General features: G+C 55.6%; 1 protein-coding gene across 9 annotated transcripts in view; it reads right to left on the bottom strand.

The window, feature by feature from the left end:
- Positions 1-1,493: 1,493 nt before the first annotated feature.
- PFKFB3 (6-phosphofructo-2-kinase/fructose-2,6-biphosphatase 3) overlaps positions 1,494-22,175 on the bottom strand; it is an 87,467-nt gene continuing 66,785 nt past the window's right edge. For 3 of the 9 annotated variants that reach the window (XM_060097585.1, XM_060097588.1, XM_060097586.1), the window contains exons 2-15: positions 20,042-20,167; positions 18,961-19,057; positions 18,317-18,383; positions 17,799-17,873; positions 17,352-17,408; positions 15,051-15,175; positions 14,139-14,346; positions 13,569-13,715; positions 13,356-13,460; positions 11,888-12,017; positions 11,192-11,254; positions 11,013-11,077; positions 9,073-9,246; positions 1,494-4,032 (exon numbers count right to left, since the gene is read on the bottom strand). In XM_060097585.1, the coding sequence (XP_059953568.1) occupies positions 3,982-4,032; positions 9,073-9,246; positions 11,013-11,077; positions 11,192-11,254; positions 11,888-12,017; positions 13,356-13,460; positions 13,569-13,715; positions 14,139-14,346; positions 15,051-15,175; positions 17,352-17,408; positions 17,799-17,873; positions 18,317-18,383; positions 18,961-19,057; positions 20,042-20,167 (1,490 nt within the window). In that variant the 3' untranslated portion in view covers positions 1,494-3,981. Of the gene's footprint in view, positions 4,085-7,575; positions 7,599-9,072; positions 9,247-11,012; positions 11,078-11,191; positions 11,255-11,887; positions 12,018-13,355; positions 13,461-13,568; positions 13,716-14,138; positions 14,347-15,050; positions 15,176-17,351; positions 17,409-17,798; positions 17,874-18,316; positions 18,384-18,960; positions 19,058-20,041; positions 20,168-22,175 lie in introns of all 9 variants that reach the window. The other 6 variants (XM_060097581.1, XM_060097582.1, XM_060097580.1 and 3 more) reach the window with 6 other exon arrangements.

Here is a 22,175-nt window from a genome sequence, read left to right as displayed (position 1 = left end):
GAATCCTTAAAATTCACCTGCTAAGCAGCCTTGGGGAAGTTCTTTACCTTTGGCGAGTGTCGGATTCTCCATCTGCAAAACAGCAAACAGGAACTGCCTCACCCCTCAGGGCGCCTAAGGATCTCCTTAAGACCATTAAGTCTTAAGGCGTTGCAGCTGTTCCTGTTTGACAGAATGACTTTATCTGCCACTGGGGAATTCCTCACTTGTTTTTCCTGGTACGAAGAGCCACAGTCTGGCTCTAGACCCTCCATAATGAGTGTCCTTCCAGCATTCACCTTCCTGCAGCTCTCTGCACCCCTTCACCCACCATGCGTCCACCTGGTGACTCATTCTTCAGTATTTTTTCAATAACAGTCACTGTCACACAGATGACTCTCAGCTTGCCCAAAAGGCCACAAAATGGTCCTGGAAGTTGGATTGAGTCTCTTCCCACTGGAACCTTGAAAGGGGCTACAAGGGGGTGGGAGGAAGGGCAGGGAAGTGAAAGGGACCAAGAACCTGAGATGAAATGCCTTCCTGTGATTCTACCCAGGGCCCCAACACCATCTGCAGGGCTTGTATAAGAACAGCTGCTGACTGGGACTTCCCTGGCGGTCCAGTGGTTAAGAATCCGCCTTCCAATGCAGGGGATGTGGGTTCGATCCCTGGTTGGGGAACTAAGATCCCACATGCTGCAGGGTAACTAAGCCTGCGCGCTGTAGAGCCCGCGTGCCACACCTAGAGAGCCCACATGCCGCAACTACTGAGCCCTCGTGCTCTGGAGCTGACACGCCACAACTAGAGAGAAGCCCACACGCTGCAACTAAGACCAGATACAGCCAAATCAATCAATAAATAAATCAATAAAAAAGAACAGCTGCTGACTGAAGGGGCTGGGAGAAGGGATGGATGGCATTCTGAATGCCGTGATGGTAGATACATATCAGTATGTGTTTGTCAAAACACACAGGACCAAACAACAGAGTGAGCCCTAGTGGAAACCATAGATTCTAGGTAATAATAACGCATCAATATTGGCTCATCAGTTGTAACAAATGTACCACAAATGCAAGATGCTAATAACAAGGGAGACATATGCCTGGACCTGGGGGTATCCAAGAACTCTCTGTACTACCTGCTCTTCTCTCGAAACCTAACACAGCTCTAAAAATAAAGGCTATTCATTTTTTTAAAAAGGTGACACAACATTGTTTTGCAAATGCAGACATTAGGCAATCAGAATCTGCATGTCCCGTTTTGGTTTTTTTCCTTGGCCACGCCGCGCGGCCTGCGGGATCTTAGTTCCCCAACCAGGGCTCGAACCCAGGACCCTTGCAGTAGAAGTGCAGAGCCCTAACCAATGGACCGCCAGGGAAGTCCCTGCAAGTCCTGTTTGAAGGAAGGTGATGGGGCTGAGTGGTAGAAGCTTGGTGTACTGACCCCAAGTGTGATGAAAGACTCTTCCTCCCCGCCCCCCAAAAAGGACCAGAGACGCACTTCATCCGTGTATTTCAACCAGGTATTTTATTGTTCTGGCAACTGCAAAATATACAAATTTCCGACAGGCATCCCCTGTTTGAAAGCTGGCACAGCTTCATCCCAGGTAATTAATTCAGACAAATGTATACAGAACACAGAGAAGTCAGAAATCACACGTAAAAGGCCCCCAAGCCAACCAACTAACAAGACCCAATCTATACAGCTTTCCATCTTCAGGATCCCTTATACATATTAAATAAATAAATAGCACATCTGCTATCAAAATAATAAAAAAATAAATTTCAAGTATTAGAAACGAAAACGTCATTGGCGTGGTTCAAACAGTCTTTCTTCCCCCCCGCCCCCAAACGAAGAGCTTCGCCCACGGTCTCAGGACAGAAGGAGGAGAGGGGTGAGCCCGCCCCCAAAACAAACATGCAAAGCTAAAAATATTGGTCCCAGATGTTTTTCGGGGGGTGAGGGAGTGAGAGTCAATGGTCGGCGTTGCAGAAGCCCTGAGACCGTGGCTCAGACACACCCTTGTCCACCGCCTCCCTCCTCAGATGTCAGGCCCCTGGTCTCCAGTCTCCCAGCCTCGGCTCTCTCCCCATCTCCCCTCCACGCCTGTATTGATCTATCTCCCCACTGAGGCTCCTGAAAACCAAGGTCCCTGGTTAGGCCAAGTGCATCCTTTGTGGATGCACTGATTTCGGGCAGTCAGAGGCAAGGGGGGACACACCTTCACGAAGACCCCACTCAGACCAGCCATGAGAGTCAAAATTCAGGGTCAGCTCCGACAACCAGAGAAGGAATCAAAAGGTGGACATAAGAGAGCCATTCTCAAGAGCAGAGCTGCAGGGCCCTCCGTCTAAAAACACAAACCTACACACACACACACACACACACAGTCTGACAAGACAGCGGGAAAGCGAGAAAGTAACCAGTCTTGCACGGGAATGTACAGAGACATCGTCTTGGGAAGATGGCCAGTTAAGGGAAGGGAGGATTTGAATGGTTTTGTGTGAAACCCACAAACCTGGTTGTAGGGTGTCTGAATCGTGTTCCCATTTCTCCCAACCAGAGGAACATGCATTTTTCTACAAGCTCCTCTCAAACAAAACCCCCAAACAGCTCCTCTCCCCACTCCCAGCTCCAGCTGTCTAGACGCCCCTGCCTCTACCCCCAGTGACTACTGCACAAGCTAAGAGGGGTAAGGATGTGGGACCCCAAAGCAGAAGGCAGGAAGGGAAGGTGACCTTTGGCACCGGCTTTCAGAAATCCTGAAAAGGGTCATTTGGACAAACTCTACTGCTGAGTCCAAATCCATCCTCCTGGGCCTCGACACCGCCCCTCCCCCAGTCCTCGGAGGCCTCAGAGGAAAACCCGCAGGCGGAAACTACAGGTGTTTAGAACCACGTGTCCACAAGCCCTGCCTTGAACCACGCCCCCAAAATGCCACAGGGGCCATGAAGGCAAACGAGGACATTCTCTCCTCCAGAATCGCCCAAGGCACCCAGCTCCACGCTGGGCACACAGCAGACGCGTGACACAAGCGTAGGGAACCGAGCTGAATCCTGCCAGGAGACAGCGGACAGCCAGGCTCTCGGAGGAAGTGGCCGCGAGCGGGGCCTGGCTTGGGCCACTGTCCCCACCAGGGAAACACAGGAAGTGATGAAGGCCCCAAAGGAGGCGGCCAGACCCTCGTTCCCCAGCCGTTTTAAGGGGTGAGGGGTCCCTCCCCTCCCCACAGGCTGCCCAACTCCCACATCCTTTCAGAGATCCAACCCCCAGGGCGCAAAATGCAAACATCTAAGTTCCTGAAGGTGTGACTTTCAGGTCACACTCTCTGCCACAAAAAAAGTGCACGAGCCAGCAGCCCCGGGAAAGCCGTGTCCCAGGTGCCTCGAATCCAGGCGGGAGCCTTCCCTGGGAGGCGAGGCCCCGGTGCTCTTTCAGCAACGTATTTCCTCCTACCTCCGCAACTAGACGGTCCCACACCATCTTCAGAGACAGGACACACACCCGGAAGGGTGAGCGACACGCGGAGGGTCGCTGCCTGGCTGACCAGCAGGTCCAGCTCCGGGCTCTCTCGGCCGACCCCAACCTAGCACGGGCCGAGGAGGCAACGTTCAGGCCGAGAGGCACCAAGAGCTTTCTGAAAGTCTTCAGTGTCCCTTAACCTTCAGCAGCTGAGATCCAGGCCCCCTTTAAGGTTAGGACTCGGGGCAGTGTCATCTCGCCAGCAGGGAAGGTCCAGAAATGAGATGAACAAGCCCACGGGGAGGCGCCGCCGTCCCGCCTCCACTGCACATCCTCCTTCCCGGGCCTCAAGGGGTCCGCGGGGCGCGGGGCCCGAAGGCCAGGGGAGCACAGGCAGGCGGGGGCCCGGTCCTCCTGGAGCAGCAGCCCCTCCTCCACGCCGCCCTCCGGGAGATGTCCTTGGGATCGCTGGCCTTGGGCAGACAGAAGGGCAGGAGCAAAGCTGCGGGAGCGAAAGGGCGGGGCGCCGGCGGGGCTGCGTCAGTGCGTCCTGGAGGCCTCCGCGCCGCTCGGGGAGCCTTTCATGTTCTGCTTTCGGGAGAAAAGACGCGGAAGCCGGTTACCATTCCTGTTGACTAGGGTTCTAAAGCAAAGACGAAAGCCATGCAGTTAAGACGTGCCCCCCTCTCCCCAACAAAGACCACGGCCCTGAAGAGCATCATCACCAAACAGTGGCCCAGGAACGTGGTGGAGGCTAAGCCCGGGGGTCCCACGGGAGAAAGACCGGGAGGGCCCCTGACATCTGCCTGAAGGACAGGGAGGCAGGGAGGGGAGGGCAGGCAGCTCCTGTGGGTCAGAGCTGTCCTGGGGAGCACTGGGTGCCAGCACCTAGGCCGCCCCCCCGCCCCCCGGCTCACGGCCCTTTAGAGCCCAAGGCTACCCTTGCCCCAACCCGGGAAACTCATGCTGGCTTCGCTGTCAGGCAGAGGAAGGGGTGGGGGGCTTAAATCTGGAGAAGCATCAGGACTCTCCTCCCAGCAGGGTATACCACAGCCCTAGGGACCTGGATGCCAGGAACACAGCTCGGATGCCGGAACTCAAGCAAGGGAGCTGAGCAGAGAAGGCATGTGTCAGTAAAGCTCTCACCCCGTTCTAATAAAAGCAATCCTACCCGGAAGCCCCACCCCAAAGATGCTGGCCAGTACCAAAAACCCCTTAAAAAATATTTTTCAATCAGCTGGGAACAGACGATGGCTGCCACCACACAGCAGCAATCTCTTGACCTACCCTCCCTAACCCACCCTGCGGGAAAGGGAAGCAGAATCTTTAAAAGTGTTCTCTTGCATCCTGAGTGTCTCCACCAAGACTGTCTCAAAGGGGCGGCAGGGAGAGTGGAACCCAGGCGGACAGAAATGTAAGCATCACCAAGGCTCACTCCCCTCCCGCGTGAACCAGGGGGCTGAGGTGGAGAATCTCTACAGAGGACCATCGCAGGGCTGGCAGCACGGAAGCCAGTGCCTGATCTGAGCCCGCTCTCAGCTGGACTCAGGAGCCCAGGTGACCGACCCTCCGACCACGAGTGCATCAGACAGCCCCTGTGAGCGGGGTGTCTCCTGGGGAGGCCCCCAGCCTCGCAGCCAGAGAGGACCCAGTCAACCCGTGGGGTCAGAGATGGAGGTGCTGGCTCCCACCCACCCTGGGACACCTCATGCCCAAGGCTGGAGCACCCACAAACGATGGCAATGCAACGATGACACGGGGGACCACAGGCACAGGCCATGTCATTCGCTCATGGTGCCCCTGGCTCTGGACACATGGGGGATCTCAAGACAATGGGGCTGCTCTTTAAAAACACACAAGTTCTGGGGCACAGGGTGTATGAGTCACAGACTTCACAATGGCCAGTCTTCACGCAGACTGAGACGCCCCAAGGGCTGAGATGCCATGACCCAGAGAGACGTGGAGGGGACAGGAGGGCATGCACGGAGCCATTTACCTTTCCAAGGTTAGTAAGGAGAAAACTTTGAGAAAATATGACAGACAGTTCGTCTTTCAAGCATAGTGGGGGGGAAGGAAGAAACATGTTGGGAAAGAAAAACAAAACAAAACATCTTTAGTAGGATTCTCTTCTTAGCGTGCATTTGAAACTTAAAAGTCAAGGATGCATCGTGAGGGCCAGATGGTCCGTTGGTCCCGAGCCCTAGTGCAGCCCCTGGAGAGTGGACTGCAGGGCGGGCGCTGAGTCCCACCTGGCTGTCGTGCCTGTTTTACCAGAGCACCAGCATCACCGGCATCCTCAGGCCACAACACTAAGACCCCAGGGGCACCCCACTCCCTAGTCCCTAGGCGCTCCTGCTGCCCATGAGGAGAAATCCCCCTGGCCTGTAGAGGAGGGAACACAGACCAGAGAGCCCTGGATGTAACCACTAAAGCACAGGGCATCACATCTCCCACGGGAACAGCTACTGTGCACCAGGCACTGACCACATGTCAGGTATCTTGCTAAGTGCTACATCCATATTCTCATCATCAAAACACCTGGACGCTGGGACACCTGAGTGGATGCAGGTGTGATGGGTCCAGAGAACACATTTTTGCTGAACTGAAGGGATTTTGGCCACAGGCATTATTAGCCTTAGAGATGGACAAGTTCAACCTTAGAGGGTTGGGGGATGTGCCTGAATGGACCCCTCGCAGCAAGAAGATTTCTCTCCTGGCAGCATCAGGCCATGGGTCAGAAGGAACAGGATACACACCGATGCAAAACCATAAGGTTCCAAACCCAAAGGCTAGTTTTCACACAAGGAGGACTCTTGATCCCAGGACATCCTGGGTGCAACACCTGGCATCAAGGGGGTAACGGACGTGGGACTGTTACTCTTAAAGACTGAACTCAACGGGCAGGCCCACCATTAAATAAACGCGTCTCAGCCACGGGAAGCAGCTGCAGGGGAGAGGCTGCAAGAAAGAGAAAGGAAATTGAACAGCTCGGGGCCACGCCCCACAGGCTGCAAATGTCAGGTGCCCAGGATAGGCAGGTCAATGGGACCCTGGCTGTTCTGGAAACCGGCAGAGAGAAAACAGCCAGGCTTTGGGACTGGGAGACCCATTCAAGGGCTGGTTCTGCTACGAAGCAGCTGGGTGACCGTGGGCGAGACTCACCCTCATCTGAGCAACAGGGACAGGAACTGCCTTGCGACCTCCTGGGGTTATTTTAAGGACCAAAGACTCGGGATGTGTACAAGCCGTAAAGTGATGAAATATATTTCTCAACAAGTGGTACCACCTAGTCCAAGCATGATGCCCCAAAGCTCCTATTTTCCAAGAACAAGCCACGTTTCTGCGTGAATTAGTCCAGGTAGCCTAACCAGCGAAAGGGACGTGGGGTGGGTGTGGCTCGTGGCGTTGGGATGATATTTCAGGGTGTCTCTTATTAAAACTCTGCAAGATAAAGGCCTCAGTTCCTTCTGGGGCTGGGGGCCACCGGAGCAGAGGAAGCGCTGGATTATCCAGCAGCTGCTAACACTGAACTCTCTGCAGAGAAAAAGCTGCACCCCATCCTGAACGTGACCGTGAACGTCGAGCAGGTTGTGATACAGGACAACCCGATGCAGAATGATGGCTCCCAAACAGACCTCTCCAGAGCCTGGGGGTCCCGGAGGCCCTGAAGGTGGGGGGCCTTGCCAGGACAGGAGGGAGAGGCTTGGGTCCTCCACTCTTTGTTTTGCAGGTTAGGCTCTGGGTAAACTTTCCTTTCAAAATGACAGGGCTCTCCCGGGAGAGGCCCAGAACTTAAAAGACAACATCAGCAGGCACAAACCCAGCTCCCGCCAAAATCTGACTCTAAGAGGGAAAAAGCAGATAGACATCCAGCCATCAAGCACTGCAAATACTAACAATCGCCCCGGCCCCGCAGTGGCCGCAGCAGCAGGAGGATGCACCCAAAACCCGCCGACTTCCTGTATCCTTTTCTGAAAATCCATGAATCCCTTATTCTTCCTCCCATCCCATCTTCCTCCTTCAGATTTCACAGAAACTGGCATTACCCTCAACACTTTAACAGATAGGAGGCCAAACTGGCAAGCAAGGAGAAAGAGATGCAAAAAGCAAAAGTATTCAGAGAAAAATACTTACAAACAGGCTTTCCCTAGCAAAGGCTGCAGAGAGAAAAGGTGGGAGAGAGAGTCAGTTGAGGGAGAGGGTGAGGGCCCAGGTCATCGGGGACCAGGCAGCCTCCGCGGGGACAGAGCCCTGGACCCTCCCGGCCATGTCCAGCCAGTGGCCCTGCACACCGCCCAACCCCCACCTAGCCGGTCCCCACGGTGTCTGTGACTGCGGCCTCTAACCTTCCAACTATGACCCCACCGTTTACACCAACGCAGGATATCACTGACACACCACTTCAGTTCTCAGTTTTCATAAAAAGCACCTCTGACGTTAGACCTGAAAGGAGCACTAATTAGACATCTCCCAGCCAGTCTACCTCCCTCATTTTAAAAATCAGGGAGACTGAAGGCCGGGGAGGTGACGGAACCTGACAATAAAACCCCAGAGCCGGCGCCAGGAGCAGACACCACCATGTCAGAGTCTCAGCACGATCACCCCATTGATCAGCCCTTGGCAGTAGCTGCTTACTCCCCCATTCCACAGATGCGAAAACTGAGGCCTGAAGAGGTACGATGGCCTGTTGGGGCTGCGCAACACCCCCCCACACACAACACATTTTCAGACAACACACGGTTTAAATGCGTTTTGGGGGAAACGCAGGAAGAGCTTGTGGGCCTTCAGCACCCAGCTCATTAACAAATCCAATTCGAACCTGAGCCTGTGATTTCTGTGTCAGAGGCCAGGCATAGCGGGTTGGAGGTTGGGGAGACCACTGGGTGGGACCCAAATTTGTGCCCAGGGATTTCTGTGTCTCACATCCTGGCCAGGATTCTCGGGTGTTGTTGAGGAAAAGAGTGGTTTTCTGAAAAAAAATCTTAATGCCCAGTAGCCAGTACCTTTTAGCCTTTCACCATCACAGCGAATGAAATAACCTAAGAATGAAATCTAATTGGTTTTCTGCTTTGGGGTTTTTTACTACGTCATAGGAGAAAGTGGCTAGTTCCAGGTCCCCCGGCCCGGGTTCCAGCCCAGCCATGCTGGCTCCGTACACGCTCGCAGGGCCCCATCTGACAAGAGCTTTTCTCTAACGGGGAACGATGGAAAGGGAGCAAGTCAGGAAGAATACTCAGCTTGGGGACAGAAAAGACGTCCCCGGGACACACAGAAGCCAACAGCCCAGAGCTGGACGGAGACTCCTGAACTGGGGGTTGCCTTCAACTTTGAGAAGAAACTGTTCACCAAGGTGAATGGATCGCAGACACTCGGCCATTTCTTTGCTCTGCCTGGCTCTGCCTGGGGAAGACCACCTCTCCAGAATGGGCATGTGCATGCACAGCCAACGTCTCAAGGACGGATCCGGGGGTCCCACACTCAGAGAGGCATCCGTGTCCTCTCCCCGCACACCCCCAAGCGGGCCTGGGTCTGAGGCTGCCACCGCCCCGCCGGGCACGCTTCTCCCCAGCAGGCACGTTCTCCCCACCCTGCACGAGACTCGACTCAGGAAGGAGAAGGGGGTCAACGCACTTGTCCGGGCAGCTGCGTGGGCACCTCCGGGGGCAGGCAGGTAGGCAGGGCAGCGGAGGTAGAGGCCACATGCTCCTCAAAGCTGTTGATGCGAGGCTTTTTGGTGGGCTCGGGGCTGGCTAGTGGGGTGACACTATTGCGTCTCATGAGCGGGTTAGGTCCCTTCTTTGCATCCTAAGCGAGACAAAGACAAAAGAGAGAAGGCGACAGTTACGAGGAAGGGGAAGTCAATAAGCCCAAACAAAAAAATCCAAAACCAAACCAAACACGTTTCTCTGCTTCTGGATTTCACTGAGACCACAAGCCCGACCACGGTGAACGGCCCTGGACCGAGGGGCTGCTGGCTCGTCCCGTGTCTAGCACTCGGCAAGAACAAGGATGACCTCTCCTCCCGAACCCCCTGCCCGATCATTCCAAGACACCCACTCAGACAGACACGATGTTCGCAAAGCAGGCGAGGGAGGACGAGCAGGACGGTTCTGCACAGACAGTGATGCAGTTACAGCAGGGAAGAGATCAGAAGGACCTTGCTGCCAGCCTCCAAAAACACAGAGGCAGGGGTCCTGGGCATGAGGCTCGGGCAACCGCTGTGGGCAGCAGGAGGGGCAGGGGGGGAGCAGATGTGGTGTTGGACCCCCTCCCACTGACCTCAAGCCAGGATCTTCACAGTTCCTGTTCCCAGCGAGAACACCCAGCTTAGGACAGGAAACGCAAGCCTCCCCCAGCCAGGAGACCAAAGACGCAGGAAACCGCCAGCGAGGGCCGAACACCAGCCTTCTGACCAAGTGACATCTCCAGTGGAATGGGGACCTCTGAAGTCCCCCAGGGCCTGTCACTCTGTAGCTCGTGGCCCAGGAGCCTGAGCTGGGGTCTGTCTCCATTAAGCCCCTGCCCTGCTCTGAACAGTGAAGTGTTCAGGGGCCACCGGAGCCCAGTTCGGGCCCAACCCCAAGAACCCGGCTGCTGGCAGTCCAGCGGGGAGGCTGCTACTCCTGGAAGGAGGGCAAACGCGCATCCTGACACCCTGGCTCAGGAGGTGCCGTCACAGCCAAGGGAAGCCGTCCGCCTTCGCTTCGGTCAACCAGCCAGGCAACTGCCATGGGAGCTGGGATTTTAATGCCAAAATCTTCTGGCCAAGCTCCTTGGGAACAGGGACAAGAACATCACACTCAGTGTAAAAGAAAGGGTCAGACTGATGCTGGCAGAGAGCTGAAGTTTGACAGTCGGTATAGAGTAAATTCAAACTTTCTTTCACAATGTACGCCTGGGCAGAACCCTGTGCTGCCCATGGGAGGCCCAGCCAGGCTGACCACCGAATTCCAGACCCCACCCTAGAGGGGGGGTCAGCTGCGGCCAGGCATTGGGGTCTCCTGGAAGATCATTCCACCCGCCGCTGCTCCCGTGGCTAACCCCCGAGTCACAGCTGTGTTTCCCAGTCCCACCTCTTCTTCACTCTTATCGTCTTCGTGGGAATCTGGGACCTGAGTGCATGCAGATGACTGAGCGGATGTGTGGGTCCCGTGACTCTGGAACCTGCAATCGTTTAACTGCCCCGGAGGAAAAGGTGACAGTAACTGGGCTACGGTTACGTTTAAAAGAGCAAGAATGTCTTCCTCCTCAACACTCACTTCTCGGGTCAAGTGGTGGGGGAAGAAGCATGGCAAGAGAGAAAAGGAAGACGATGCCGAGAAGCCACCAGACGGGCAGGCAGGAGCACGCGGATGCCGAGGACAGGGAGGGCCGTCACGAGGGCCCCTGTTCCAAACAAGACAGAACGCACCGACAGACACAGCCAGCCTTTACAAACAAGCCGCCGGGGTGGGGGTGGGGGGGCGTCCCAAGTGCTGGCGCCCACTGGTGCCGCCGCTTGGCAGCATCCTTCCCAGAAGGAGGATAGGGCAGGAGTGTGCGGGGGGGTGCGGCAGCGAGCTCGCACTCACCTCTGACCTCTCCCGATGCGTGCTCACGGACTCCACGTTCAGGTAGATGGATTCTACTCGGCAGCCTGGGCGAGGGCAGAGAAGAGGTCGGCTACCGGTTAGAGGCGTCCCGCGCTCACAGCCTCACTGCCACCCCACCAGGGAGACTGGTCTAGGAGGGGCTGCGTCACCACACTCACCGTAAGCGACAGGAGTCAGCTTCAAGACAGCATGAAGGGGGCATTTCAGGTAGGGCATCTCCTCTGAGAAAGAGAGAAGGGTTACGGTGAGACTGGAGACTTGAGGGGGGACATTCCCAGGCCCCAGTGAGAGCTTCTGCCACGTGGGGACCACCTGCAGAGGCCTCACTGGGCAGGGTGTCCCCCCCACCGCCCCACCCCGCAACCCGGCCGCTGGCCTGCTGTGCTCGAGGCAGGCGGCCCTACAAAGAACAGAACCGAAGCAAACCCAAACCCTCACACAATGCGCTGGAGTAAAAGAGTCCATTTCCCAAACAACTTAGGTGTCAGGATCCACATTTAAGTGTTAAGAGTAACATCAGAGTTTTCTGGGCTGTTAACTCCTTAGAGGTGGGCTGCCTCTTCCCCACCTGACCCACAGCCCCTGAGACGTCAGGACACAGGAATTCCGGGAGGCTGGTTCTCGAAGCCATTAAGCCCACCCAGCATCAAACTGCTCGAGTGTCTTCCAGGGGCTGCAAGGAAGCGCTAGGTGGGGGGAGGGGGAGGGGGAGGGGACGCAGCCTTTCCTCACCCCTGTCAGCAGGCTACCCCAGCTCTAAGGCCAGTTTCCTTTCCCTCTCTCCCTTGGGGGGGCTGTGACTGGCTCCCCACCCCCTGACTTCCCGGGAGAGGATGCATCGGAGGACCAGGCACCTGCGCTCTTGTCCAGGAAGTAGGCCAGGAGGCAGCGCAGGACGGCCTGGTGGCAGATGACCAGCACGTTCTCCTGCCGCTCCAGCTCCATGATCACCGGCTCCAGGCGCTGGACCAGGTCCTGGTAGGACTGCAAGGCAGAGGGACAGGGCACCGAGTTGGAGCAGAAGCCTGGCATCCGTGGCCACGCCTCTCCCACTTATAAACCAGAGACCGCATGATGGATCCTCCATCAACCTCCTCTCCCCACACCTCAGTGTGCTGCATCCCTCCCGGGCACTGGGGGACCCACCCCAACTGCCCTCTCCCTCTCACTGCTCGTTCCTGACCCTCACTCTCCACCGGGAAAGTGAGGGAACGGGGCCCTGGCACACACTGCAGCGCAGAACAGCCCTGCACACGTTATACAGAGTGAAAGACCACAGGGTGTATGATTCCACTGACGTGAAACGTCCAGAACAGGCAACTCCAGAGACAGAACACAGACTCACAGTTGTCGGGGGTGGGGGAGGAGGAACTGGGACTGACCGCTAAAAGGCTGTGGTTTGTTTATGGAGCGATGGAATGTTCTAGAATTAGTGGTGATAGCTGTACAATATTGTGAAATGTAAGAAAAACCACTGACCTGTACACTTTGGTTAAAATGGTGACTTTTATATGATGTGAATTTTATCTCAATAAAAGAAAATTGAAAAAGAAAGGGTAGGCCTGTACCTTTAAGACCACCGAGGTTCCCTCCACCCCCAGTCCCCTCTCTCACTAAGCAGGTCCCAGGGAACAAGGGCCTGGGAGGGACCAGGGACAGCGTCCTGGGCTCCAGGGAACTGACACGCTGAGCGGAAGGAAGCACCACAGATGGGAAGCACCCCCGCTGGGTGTCACCAGCCGAGCCTGCGGAGACCCCAGAGCACCGCCTACAGCTGGACTCTCCATTCAATGCTGCAGGCAGCTGCTCGCTCAGCCCGAGGGGGCTACACGGCCTAAGGGTCCCTCCACCAGCATCGATGGAGTCAGTACAAGTGACTTGCTGACGTGTCTGCCATGTCGCCCACAGTCAAGGGGGGCCTTGTGCCCAGTGAATCACCATCCAGGACTGTTTTTCTTTCCTGAATTGTCATGTACGTCATTAGAGAAACACATCTGTCCCTGCTGCTTGTGGGAAACACAATTGTGCTTCTCTTGGAGCTGTTTACAAGGTCCAACTCGGGAAACTTGATTCAAAGGCAGACGGGCCAGGACGAGCATCGGCACAGGGTAGCGGGGTGGATGCAGGGGCCCTTCCTCCCGGAGTCACCAGTAACGGGTCCCTCCGGGTCCCTAGCAGCCCCCCTCCCCAGCCTCGCCAGACACAGTAGCCTCAGAAGGACCAGCTCAGCTCCTTGCCTACAGCACCCCGGCCACCTGCCCATCACTTGCCCAGCGCACACAGGCCCGAGCCAGAGACGCAGGGGGAGTGGGCGGCACGCACCTCCCCGGTGGGGTAGCGGTAGTAGTACTTGTCCTGCTCGCGCAGCGCGTACTCCTCGGGGTAGGTGTCCTTGATCTCCTCATAGGTCATCTCCTCACAGACGCCCTGGTGGGAACACCCAGAGGTCACTCAAGGGAATACCTGCCACGGCCGCCCCGACCTGGCCAGAGCAGCCCCTGCAGGTGGGAAGTGCTCAGGATTCCCCGGACTCACGGCATCAATCTCGTTGAGCGCCTTCCACTGCTCGTAGGGGAGCTGCAGGGCCTCCGCCGTCTGGATGGTGCTCTTCAGCTGGCTGGTCCACACCTTGAGGTCCTTCAGGTTCTGCTCCTCCACAAACTTGCTCAGGGCATTGGCGAACTGGGGGGAGCGGGGGTGGGACGGCGGATGGGATGAGGGGCTCATGCCGGACCACCAGCTCCGCCCCTCCCTCCCAGAGAAACAGTGCAGGGCCGGTCCCCGTGCACATCAGGGTCGGCCACACTGTCCTCACTACTGGTGAGGGCGGCCTGGGAGCAGCCACTGCACACGTACCCCCTCCCCTCGGACACACACACACACACACACACACCCCTCCCCACAGGCTCAAGAGACCCTCCACCCTCCCCAGACACATATACGTACACACACAGACACACGTGCATATACATACCCAGAGGAACACACAGAGACATACATGTACACACAAGGACACACAGACACAGGGACGGACACACACAGACGCACACAGGGACGCACAGCCCCACCCCTCGGTTTCCTGCCCCATCCCCGCACTCCGCCTACCTTCCTGCCCCTGCTGGACAGGCCCGAGTCCCCTCCGATCTTGCCCTGGAGGTTGTGCTCGCTCTCCCCGTGCCGGCACAGGTAGATGGTGCGGGGCTGCACGTGGATGTTCATCAGGTAGTACACGATGCGGCTCTGGATGTGGTCCTGGACCCTGTTCACCAGGAACCGCCGGCCCACGTCGATCACCTTGATCAGGGACAGGTCCCTGCACAGGAGGGCAACCAGCACGTCAGAACACTGGACAGCACAGCCGGGGCAAAGCCCTGACCCCGCCCCAGCCCCACTGCCGAGACTCAGCCCCAACCAATCCACAGTGTCAGCTCCTGGGGACACAGACGGAACCTCTCTTCTCTGAGAGTCAGGGGGTCTGAGTCTGTAATTCCCACAGAGGAGTGAGCGCTGGAGAGGCTGGCTGGCCTCCCAGAGCACAGGGAAAGAAAAGCAAGAGGATGGCAAAGAAAGCAAGGGAAATATCAAAGGACAGGAGCAAGATGGGGCTCAAATATTCACTTTCCACACTTGTACACAATGTCTAAAACACCGAATATGTCATCAAGAGGTTTTTTTTTTTTTTTTTTTTTTTGCGGTATGTGGGCCTCTCACTGTTGTGGCCTCTCCCGTTGCGGAGCACAGGCTCCGGACGCGCAGGCTCAGCGGCCATGGCTCACGGGCCCAGCCGCTCCGTGGCATGTGGGATCTTCCTGGACTGGGGCACGAACCCGTGTCCCCTGCATCGGCAGGCGGACTCTCAACCACTGCGCCACCAGGGAAGCCCAAGAGTTTTTTTTTTAAGATACTTAAAAAGAGAGTTTATAAAAGTATCCAGGAGCAAGTGCTTCGTGGGAACATCAAGAATAATATTCAAAGCCCTAAAGTAGGTGGCTCAGACGGTCACGTCTTAGGAATTACCTGTCACATTTATCGGGGTCGAGGGGCTGGTAGCTGGCTTCATAGCAATTAATTCTCTTCATGAAATCGTCCATAGCTTCTGCTGAGTTGCAGTCTTTGTAATCTGGGCTAGAGATTTTCACTTCCTGTAACACCACAAAGAGGCAGCTGATAAATCACGCTGGAAGGCTTTCTGCTTAGAATGAAGCAGGATTTGGGGCTCGCAAACGGGGAAAAGCACAGACAGGCTCAGAATGATGATGACCCTACCCAGCGTTTTAAGAGAGAAAAAAAAAGAGATACGGCTGGACGCTGAGTCATACCCCATGCTTCCACGGGGAGAGCACCCAGGGCAGATAGAGCCTCTCAGCCTGGAAGGGCGAACACAGGAAATCCATGCGGATTCTAATGAACCCCTCTGAATGGGCCCCGATTCGGGATCAATCCAGTAGCCAGGTCACCAGCAGACAACCCAGCCGTCAATTCAGCTGAGCTCCCCATAAGCACCTGCAGCGTTCACCCCACCAAGCAGAGGTTGTCCGTAAGCAAAAGTGCACCGGGAGGTGCTGGCGATGCCCTGGTCCCACGTGCCAGGCAGGATTCCTCCTCCACTGCCCAGAGGTGGGGGCAGCACGCACTTGTCACTGGACCCCAATGGATGCTTCTCCACCTGGACTGCGTGTCCAGTCCTCCTGCCCAAGGCTTGCTCTCATGGGACAGAGACGGAGGAGGAATGCCCCTCGGGCCTGCCATCCCCTATAGCTGAACAATAGGCCTGAGCAACCTGGCACATTTCAGGGAAACCCAGGATTTGTTAATGCATGTGCTCTTGTCGTCCTCAACAATGACCACAACCATAAAAGAGAGGCAGGCACGCTGCAAAATCCGAGTTCAGCGGGGAGTTTCATGGGTGCACGGTTACAGTCCGGGAAGATGAAAAAGGTCTGGAGGTGGATGGTGGGGATGGCTTCCCAACAATGTGAATGTGCTGAGTGTCACAGAGCTGAACACTTAAAAACGGTCAAAATGGTACCTTTTATATTATGTATATTTTAGCACAATTAAAAAAAAAATCTCAGTTCACAAACCCCTTTCTCCAGCACAGCCTTTGCCTAAAAAGCACAACAGAAAGGCCTCAAAACTGCAAAGTTGCTTTGAGGCTTCATCAGAGAAAGAGATCTCTGAACACGGAGAGGGTCAGGGCAAACAGATCCACGGATTCACAGAGGATGAGACAAGAGTTTCTGGCCAAAGCGAGTGTAGACGGCTCACTGGGGAAAAACGATTCTGCCGCTGCACTCTGCTTCCCTACCAAATGGGAATGGTAGAACCAAACCAAAGAAATACAGCAAAACCCTTTGTTTAGAGCATGGCAACTTCTGTTTCCTCCTACTCTGAGCCTCTTCCTTTGGGGCCACTGAAACCAATCTAGACTGATTTTCTACCATTTCAATAGCTCTTCCTGAAATATGAACTCATTTCTCAGAAGTGCATGTAAATATTCCCACTGCCTTGGAGAAAAGGCCCAACACCAAAAGCTAACCAACTCCCAGCATCCCTTTAAAGGATGCGCACTTTATGTGGCCAAACTCTAGCGTTCCCTGTAGAAGTGTCGGACCAGCTTTTCTTTACAGGTAATGTCTTACTCTGATGTATTTAAGCTGGAGAAGAAACTATCTACGATATAAGAAAGGGAACTGTAGTGAAGTCTTCATAGTAACCGTTTCTGTTTATGAGCTACTGCTATCAAATAAAATTTAAGAATTAATCAAATTAAACTGCCAATTACCCTCAATTTACCCGGCCAACTTCCCCTTGGTACAGGGAGAGGCGCAGGAAGATAGTTTAACCACCCACATTCTTCCCAAATTTGGGAATTCTGCCTTCTGTCTGCTGAGTCCTATGTGCTTTTGTCAATACACAACCATTCTTACCTACCAGGGGCCTTTACAGCAAAAGAGACCAGCCTGCTACTTCCTTTCCCGTCTGGAGGGGTGAGCTGCTCTTTGCCCTAAGCAGCCCCATCACCCCTCAACTGCCAAGCTCCTGCCACCAACAGAAACTGTTCGAGATCCCCCAGTTTCTCTCTTATGTCCCACAAAGACAGCTTTCTGCCAACCATCTGAAAGGACCTTGATAAAGCCTGTCCAAGTCACAGAATGTGCTTTTAAGTTAAATACCGCTCTGTACTTCTGACCCCCCAATCCCTCCTCAGACAAGATCAACAACCAGCTGGGAGAGCCAGCTCTTTCTCAGGGTGGCTCCTCTGGGCCAACCCAGTCCCTCACTTTTCTCAGATTAGCACACTACAAAGGGTCTTACCATGATGTTGGAGGCCACAACTGTAGGATCATCACACACAGACTCAATGAAAAACACCTGGGACGAAGCAAGACAGAAACGCTAAGAAACAACAAATGTGGTAACACAAAGGGCCAACTTCGGTATCACTGTGATGGCACTACCACATTGGAGCAGAAAGGACCCCACTCATAAATCCCCAAATACAGAAAAAGGAACCAGCCACTCAGTCCTGAGTTCTCTGCACCCGCCCCCAATAGAGGGATGCTCCCCCTCCCCCTCCCGAGTCGCCGTAACCCCTAAGAGCCCCCACCAGTCAGACCCAATCTGTAGGCAGCAAAACCCAGGCAGCGGGAGGGGAAGGCCCGAGCATGGAGCACCGGTGCTCCAGGCACAGGAACCAGCCGATCCCTGCGGGGCTTCCCTTGCTCCTGACCGCTCCGAGGCGAGACGAGAAATCAGGCTCACCTTGAAATCATTTTCTTTGGCAAAATGAAGGATCATGTGTCTCCTCTCTCTAGTAGTATTGGTGGCATCGAAAACCTGGCAGGGAGAAAGAAGGGTGGTGAAGAGAGCCCAGTTTGAGTTGAACAGTGTTTACCAAACCACCAGAGGTCAGGCCTGGCACTTCCTCACCCTCCCAGGCCCCCTACTGCCCCCTACACTCAAGGATGGAAGGGGAGGGATGGGAATAGAACTTAAAGCAAAGGAACAATAGCCATACACAGGAGAGGGAGCACAGGGAAGGGACACTGGCTCCCTCGGCTGCAGCCGCCCCAGGTCCAGCTGCCTGTGCCCCTGAGTCCGCCTGATGATCACCTTCCTCCCGAGTCCCTGTGCTGCCCTTGCCCGCTGCTTCCCTCACAGCTCAGGCCAGACACCCGTCCCCACTGGAGGTGTCCCCACACAGCTCTGTCTACACTCCCTCCCCACCCCAGGGCACCATCCCGCTGGGATCGGAGACAGGGCTTATACTCCAGGCTTACTGCAATCTGGCCCCCTTCCTTCGCCAGGTAACTCTTGACATCTCTCAAGGCAGCCAGCGCACACTGCCTGCAACACACAGAAAGAGCATGGGCGCGTCAGAGCCGGGCCATCCCAGGAGGACACGCAGGCACCCCCAATTCACCTCAACGACCAGGGTGACCTGTGATTCTACTGCTAAACTGCTCAGGCAGGCAGGACCGTCAGGCCCGAGGCCCCCGATGGGAGCCCCGCACACATGGCTGCAGCACTTGGGACTCGGCCTCGTGCCGGCTGCACAGTGAAGTTCCCCTGGGAGCTTTCAAAACACAGATGCCCAGGTCCTGCCCACAAATGCCCACTGTACCCATCTGGGCAGAGCTGTGCCCAGCTCCCAAGTGATTCTAAAGTGCAGCTGTCACACTTCAGTTCTCTGGTCACTCTGAGGTGAAAAGAAAATCCTTTTCCAACGTAAACAGATGATTTTCCAGGAAAATGATTTAGCTTACTCCTAATGAGCTGTTGCTGTCGGTCAGTGGGATCAGTGAGGCTCAGAGGCCGAGAGGCTCAGGCTGATACACAGGAGGGGGACCAGCTGCCTCTCTCTCACCCAACCTGGCGCTACAGAGCGCCCATCCCCCTCTGCCCACCGCAGCCCGGGCCTCACTTGCGAACTTTCATGGCCTCCTCGTTGTCAGGGCGGAAGAAGTTGTAGGAGCTGTACTGCTTCACGGCTTCCCGGCGGTACTCACCCACGTTGAACACTGGATGGAAAAGAAAGGCCCCTTAGCTGACCACGCTGACCACCAGAAGGGCCTCCCATGGTCAGGATCGCTCTTTCCAGAAAAGAAAAGCAAGCCGGCACACGACTTGAATAAGATCCTGATAAGACCCAGAAACCAGACAGTGGGCTCCGCGTCCTGTGCCAGCATCGCTTGGCCTGGAAGGCTGCCCAGCTCCCCCAAACCCAGGACCTTGTTTCTCCGGGGTTGCCTCCCATGGCCCAGCCTGCAGGCCGGCCTCTCCAGGCCGGGGCTGGAGCCTGAGCCTGAGAGCAGGTGGCAGCCACAGGCCTAGTGAAAATCGGGGCCATGATGTCCACCAACGCACTGGGGGTGGGGAGAGTGAAGGCTCCTACGCGTGGCCGGGGCCACAGCAGCCATTCTGCAGATCAGCAGCCTGCACCCAGGGTGGGCAGTGGGTGCTGAGCCAGTGCTTAGTGTAGGAAGTACTGTGCTGGGCACAGGGCAGGGTGGGCAGCAAATGTGAAAAATTAGTCCCCGTGCTCAACACCCCCGTGTAGGTGGGAAGACCAGGCGAAGATTCGCAAAAATATAATCAATAGTACATAGCACTTTATGACGGTCAGTGGAGGAGTGTCTCAACTAAGGGCTTGGGGAACTTAAAGGAAAAGATCCACACAGACTGCGGTGGTCAGAGAAGGCTTCTTGGAGGAGGTGAGGGCTGAGCTGGGCAGGATGCAGGGCAGTGGGAACCAGACAGCAGCCAGTGAAAAGAGACCCTCCCCCTCCCATACACAGCAGGGTGTGCATACAGGGTGGAGGGTGGCACAGCTGGAAAGGCAAGTGTGTCCCTCGACTACAGGGACAGCACTCTGTTAGATGGCCCTGCAAAGAGAGTCCCAGCAGCTGGAGAGGGAAAGGCCATTCTTTTTTTGGGGGGGCGGTCATGGCAAGTGGGAGGGTGCCCTCAGCCTGACAGCCCCGGCCTGGGGGGCGCAGGCTCACCTTTCGTGGGGACGCCAATCCAGTTGAGGTAGCGGGTCAGCTTCTTGGAGATGTACGTCTTCCCCCGGGCTGGGAGGCCCACCATGACAATCACCGTTGGGGAGTTGGTGAGCTTCGGCCCACAGGCTGGGGAGAGCAACACAGAAAGGGCCATGAATAAAGCAGCCAGCGGGGCCCACAACAGGCTTTAAAGAATTCCACGGGGGACTTCCCTGGCAGTCCAGCAGTTAAGACTCTGTGCTCCCAACGCAGGGGGCATGGGTTCGATCCCTGGTCAGGGAGCTAAGATCCTGCAAGCCGCACGGTGTGGCAAAAGAAAAGAAAAGAAAGAATTCCACGGAAACACGGCTTTCATTCCCACCTCGAAGCCCCTACATTTTACAATCCAGTGGGACTGGGCCCCTGGTGGCCAGAACCCTGGGTCACACAGCTCCCTCTTGCTTTGAGGTCCACACGGCAGGGACCCCAAATTCCCAGCCTGACACCTGAGGGCCCAAAACCCAGCCAGGAACCAATTACTAACCCCAGAGCAGAAAGCACCCCTGGGGGTGTAAGGCTCACCAGTGATGAGGAGGTTATCAGTAGGAGAGGTTGCTTCAGATGCAACATAACATGTAAATGGAGGCAGCAAGTAGGAGCCCTGGGGGGCAGGGCCCCAGCGGTGGCCAAATGACAGAAGCCTATTGTCAGTTTCCGCACCACCATGCACGAGGGCTGCATGGCCTTCCTAAAATAAGTAATTTTTAAAAGGCAATTTTCACGAGTAAGAGTTTATCAAATGGAAGTAGGTCTGGGACCCGGGAGGCTGACTCCCACAAATTTATCTGTCCCTGAGACTCTCCTGCCCTTTTCTGCTCCCCACTTCCACCAGGTCACATGGGCCCCCAGAAACCCAGAGGGTCTTGCCTGACTTTGCTGAAAGTCAAAGGGGATTTGCAAAATCCCCTCCTGACTTTGCTGCTGAACCACTGTCCCATGTTCCTCAGAATCTCAACAAAACAGCAGGGAGAGAGGTTTTCACTGGGTTTGAAGAAAGCAGCCCAAAGAACCCTGTTCTGGACATTTCAGGTGCAGTGTTTCCTTGGCTGGCGTCTTGCCCCTGAGATTCTCCGGCATCCTGGTGACAAGACTGCTCTCGAGCCTGGGGCTCCCCGTGGGAGCCAGAGACCAGCCGCCTGCCCACTCCCTGACCAGCAGATGGGAGGCAGGGAGGGCCGCCAGGCCACTGACAGCACAGGCTTGAGGAGATGCCTCCTCTTAAGCTGGACACCCCAACACAGCCCCATGATGCTGGGCCTGGGGGCCAAACTGAGGTCACGTGTCCAAACACCGGCCATGCTGATCCAGGGTCTGCTCCTGGACCTGCAGGCTGGGGCCACAGAGGCAGCAAGCACCGCACACAGGGGCTGTGTCTCCTTTCATGTTTCTAGACCATCGGTGACCTTCTCCACGCGGAGCAAGGAGGAGGAAGAAAAAGGCCATCGGGAGGCCAGGAGACACTAGGGAGCCACAGAAACCCTTGGCTGGGATTCCCCAGCAGCCATCGGCCAGGAACGAACAGGTTCCTAGAAAACAGAGGCCATTTCCCTGCCCTGCGTGAGCACACGAGTGGGGCAAAGAAGCACCAGTCGGCCATGTGTCACTCCAGCAACTGCAGGTGACACATGAGAAAGTGAAAGTGTCCTCACTTGCGCCTGGAAATGATACTCATTCTGCTCACCCTTCCCCCAAGCCACCGGTTTTCCCCTGGTCTTATCTGATGTCCCTACATGCCACTGCTCTCAAGAGCATCCACATACAGAGACAGACGTGCGCACGTGCACGCGCACACACACACTCTCAGCTGTGCACATACATGGAATACTTTTGTTGGACTCATGCCAAGGAAACAGAGACAGAGGCTGACTGATTTATCAAATCGGGGATTACTTCTATATCCACTAATCGTATGCGCAAATCTCCTCTGGCAGTAGACACTTCGGGAGGAAAAAAAAAACCCATAAAGACATGGCAGAGTACATATCTGAAGCCCAAAATTCAAGCTGGGTCTCAAACCCAAACAGACCATCCCTCCTTTGGCGAAGCAGAAATGATTCCTCTCTTCCTTTGGCTTCTTGCATGAGATTCAGAGAGC

Source organism: Mesoplodon densirostris, chromosome 4 (genome assembly GCF_025265405.1).
Source record: "Mesoplodon densirostris isolate mMesDen1 chromosome 4, mMesDen1 primary haplotype, whole genome shotgun sequence".
NCBI lineage: Eukaryota > Metazoa > Chordata > Mammalia > Artiodactyla > Ziphiidae > Mesoplodon > Mesoplodon densirostris.
This window is presented reverse-complemented; position numbering and strand designations above follow the sequence as displayed.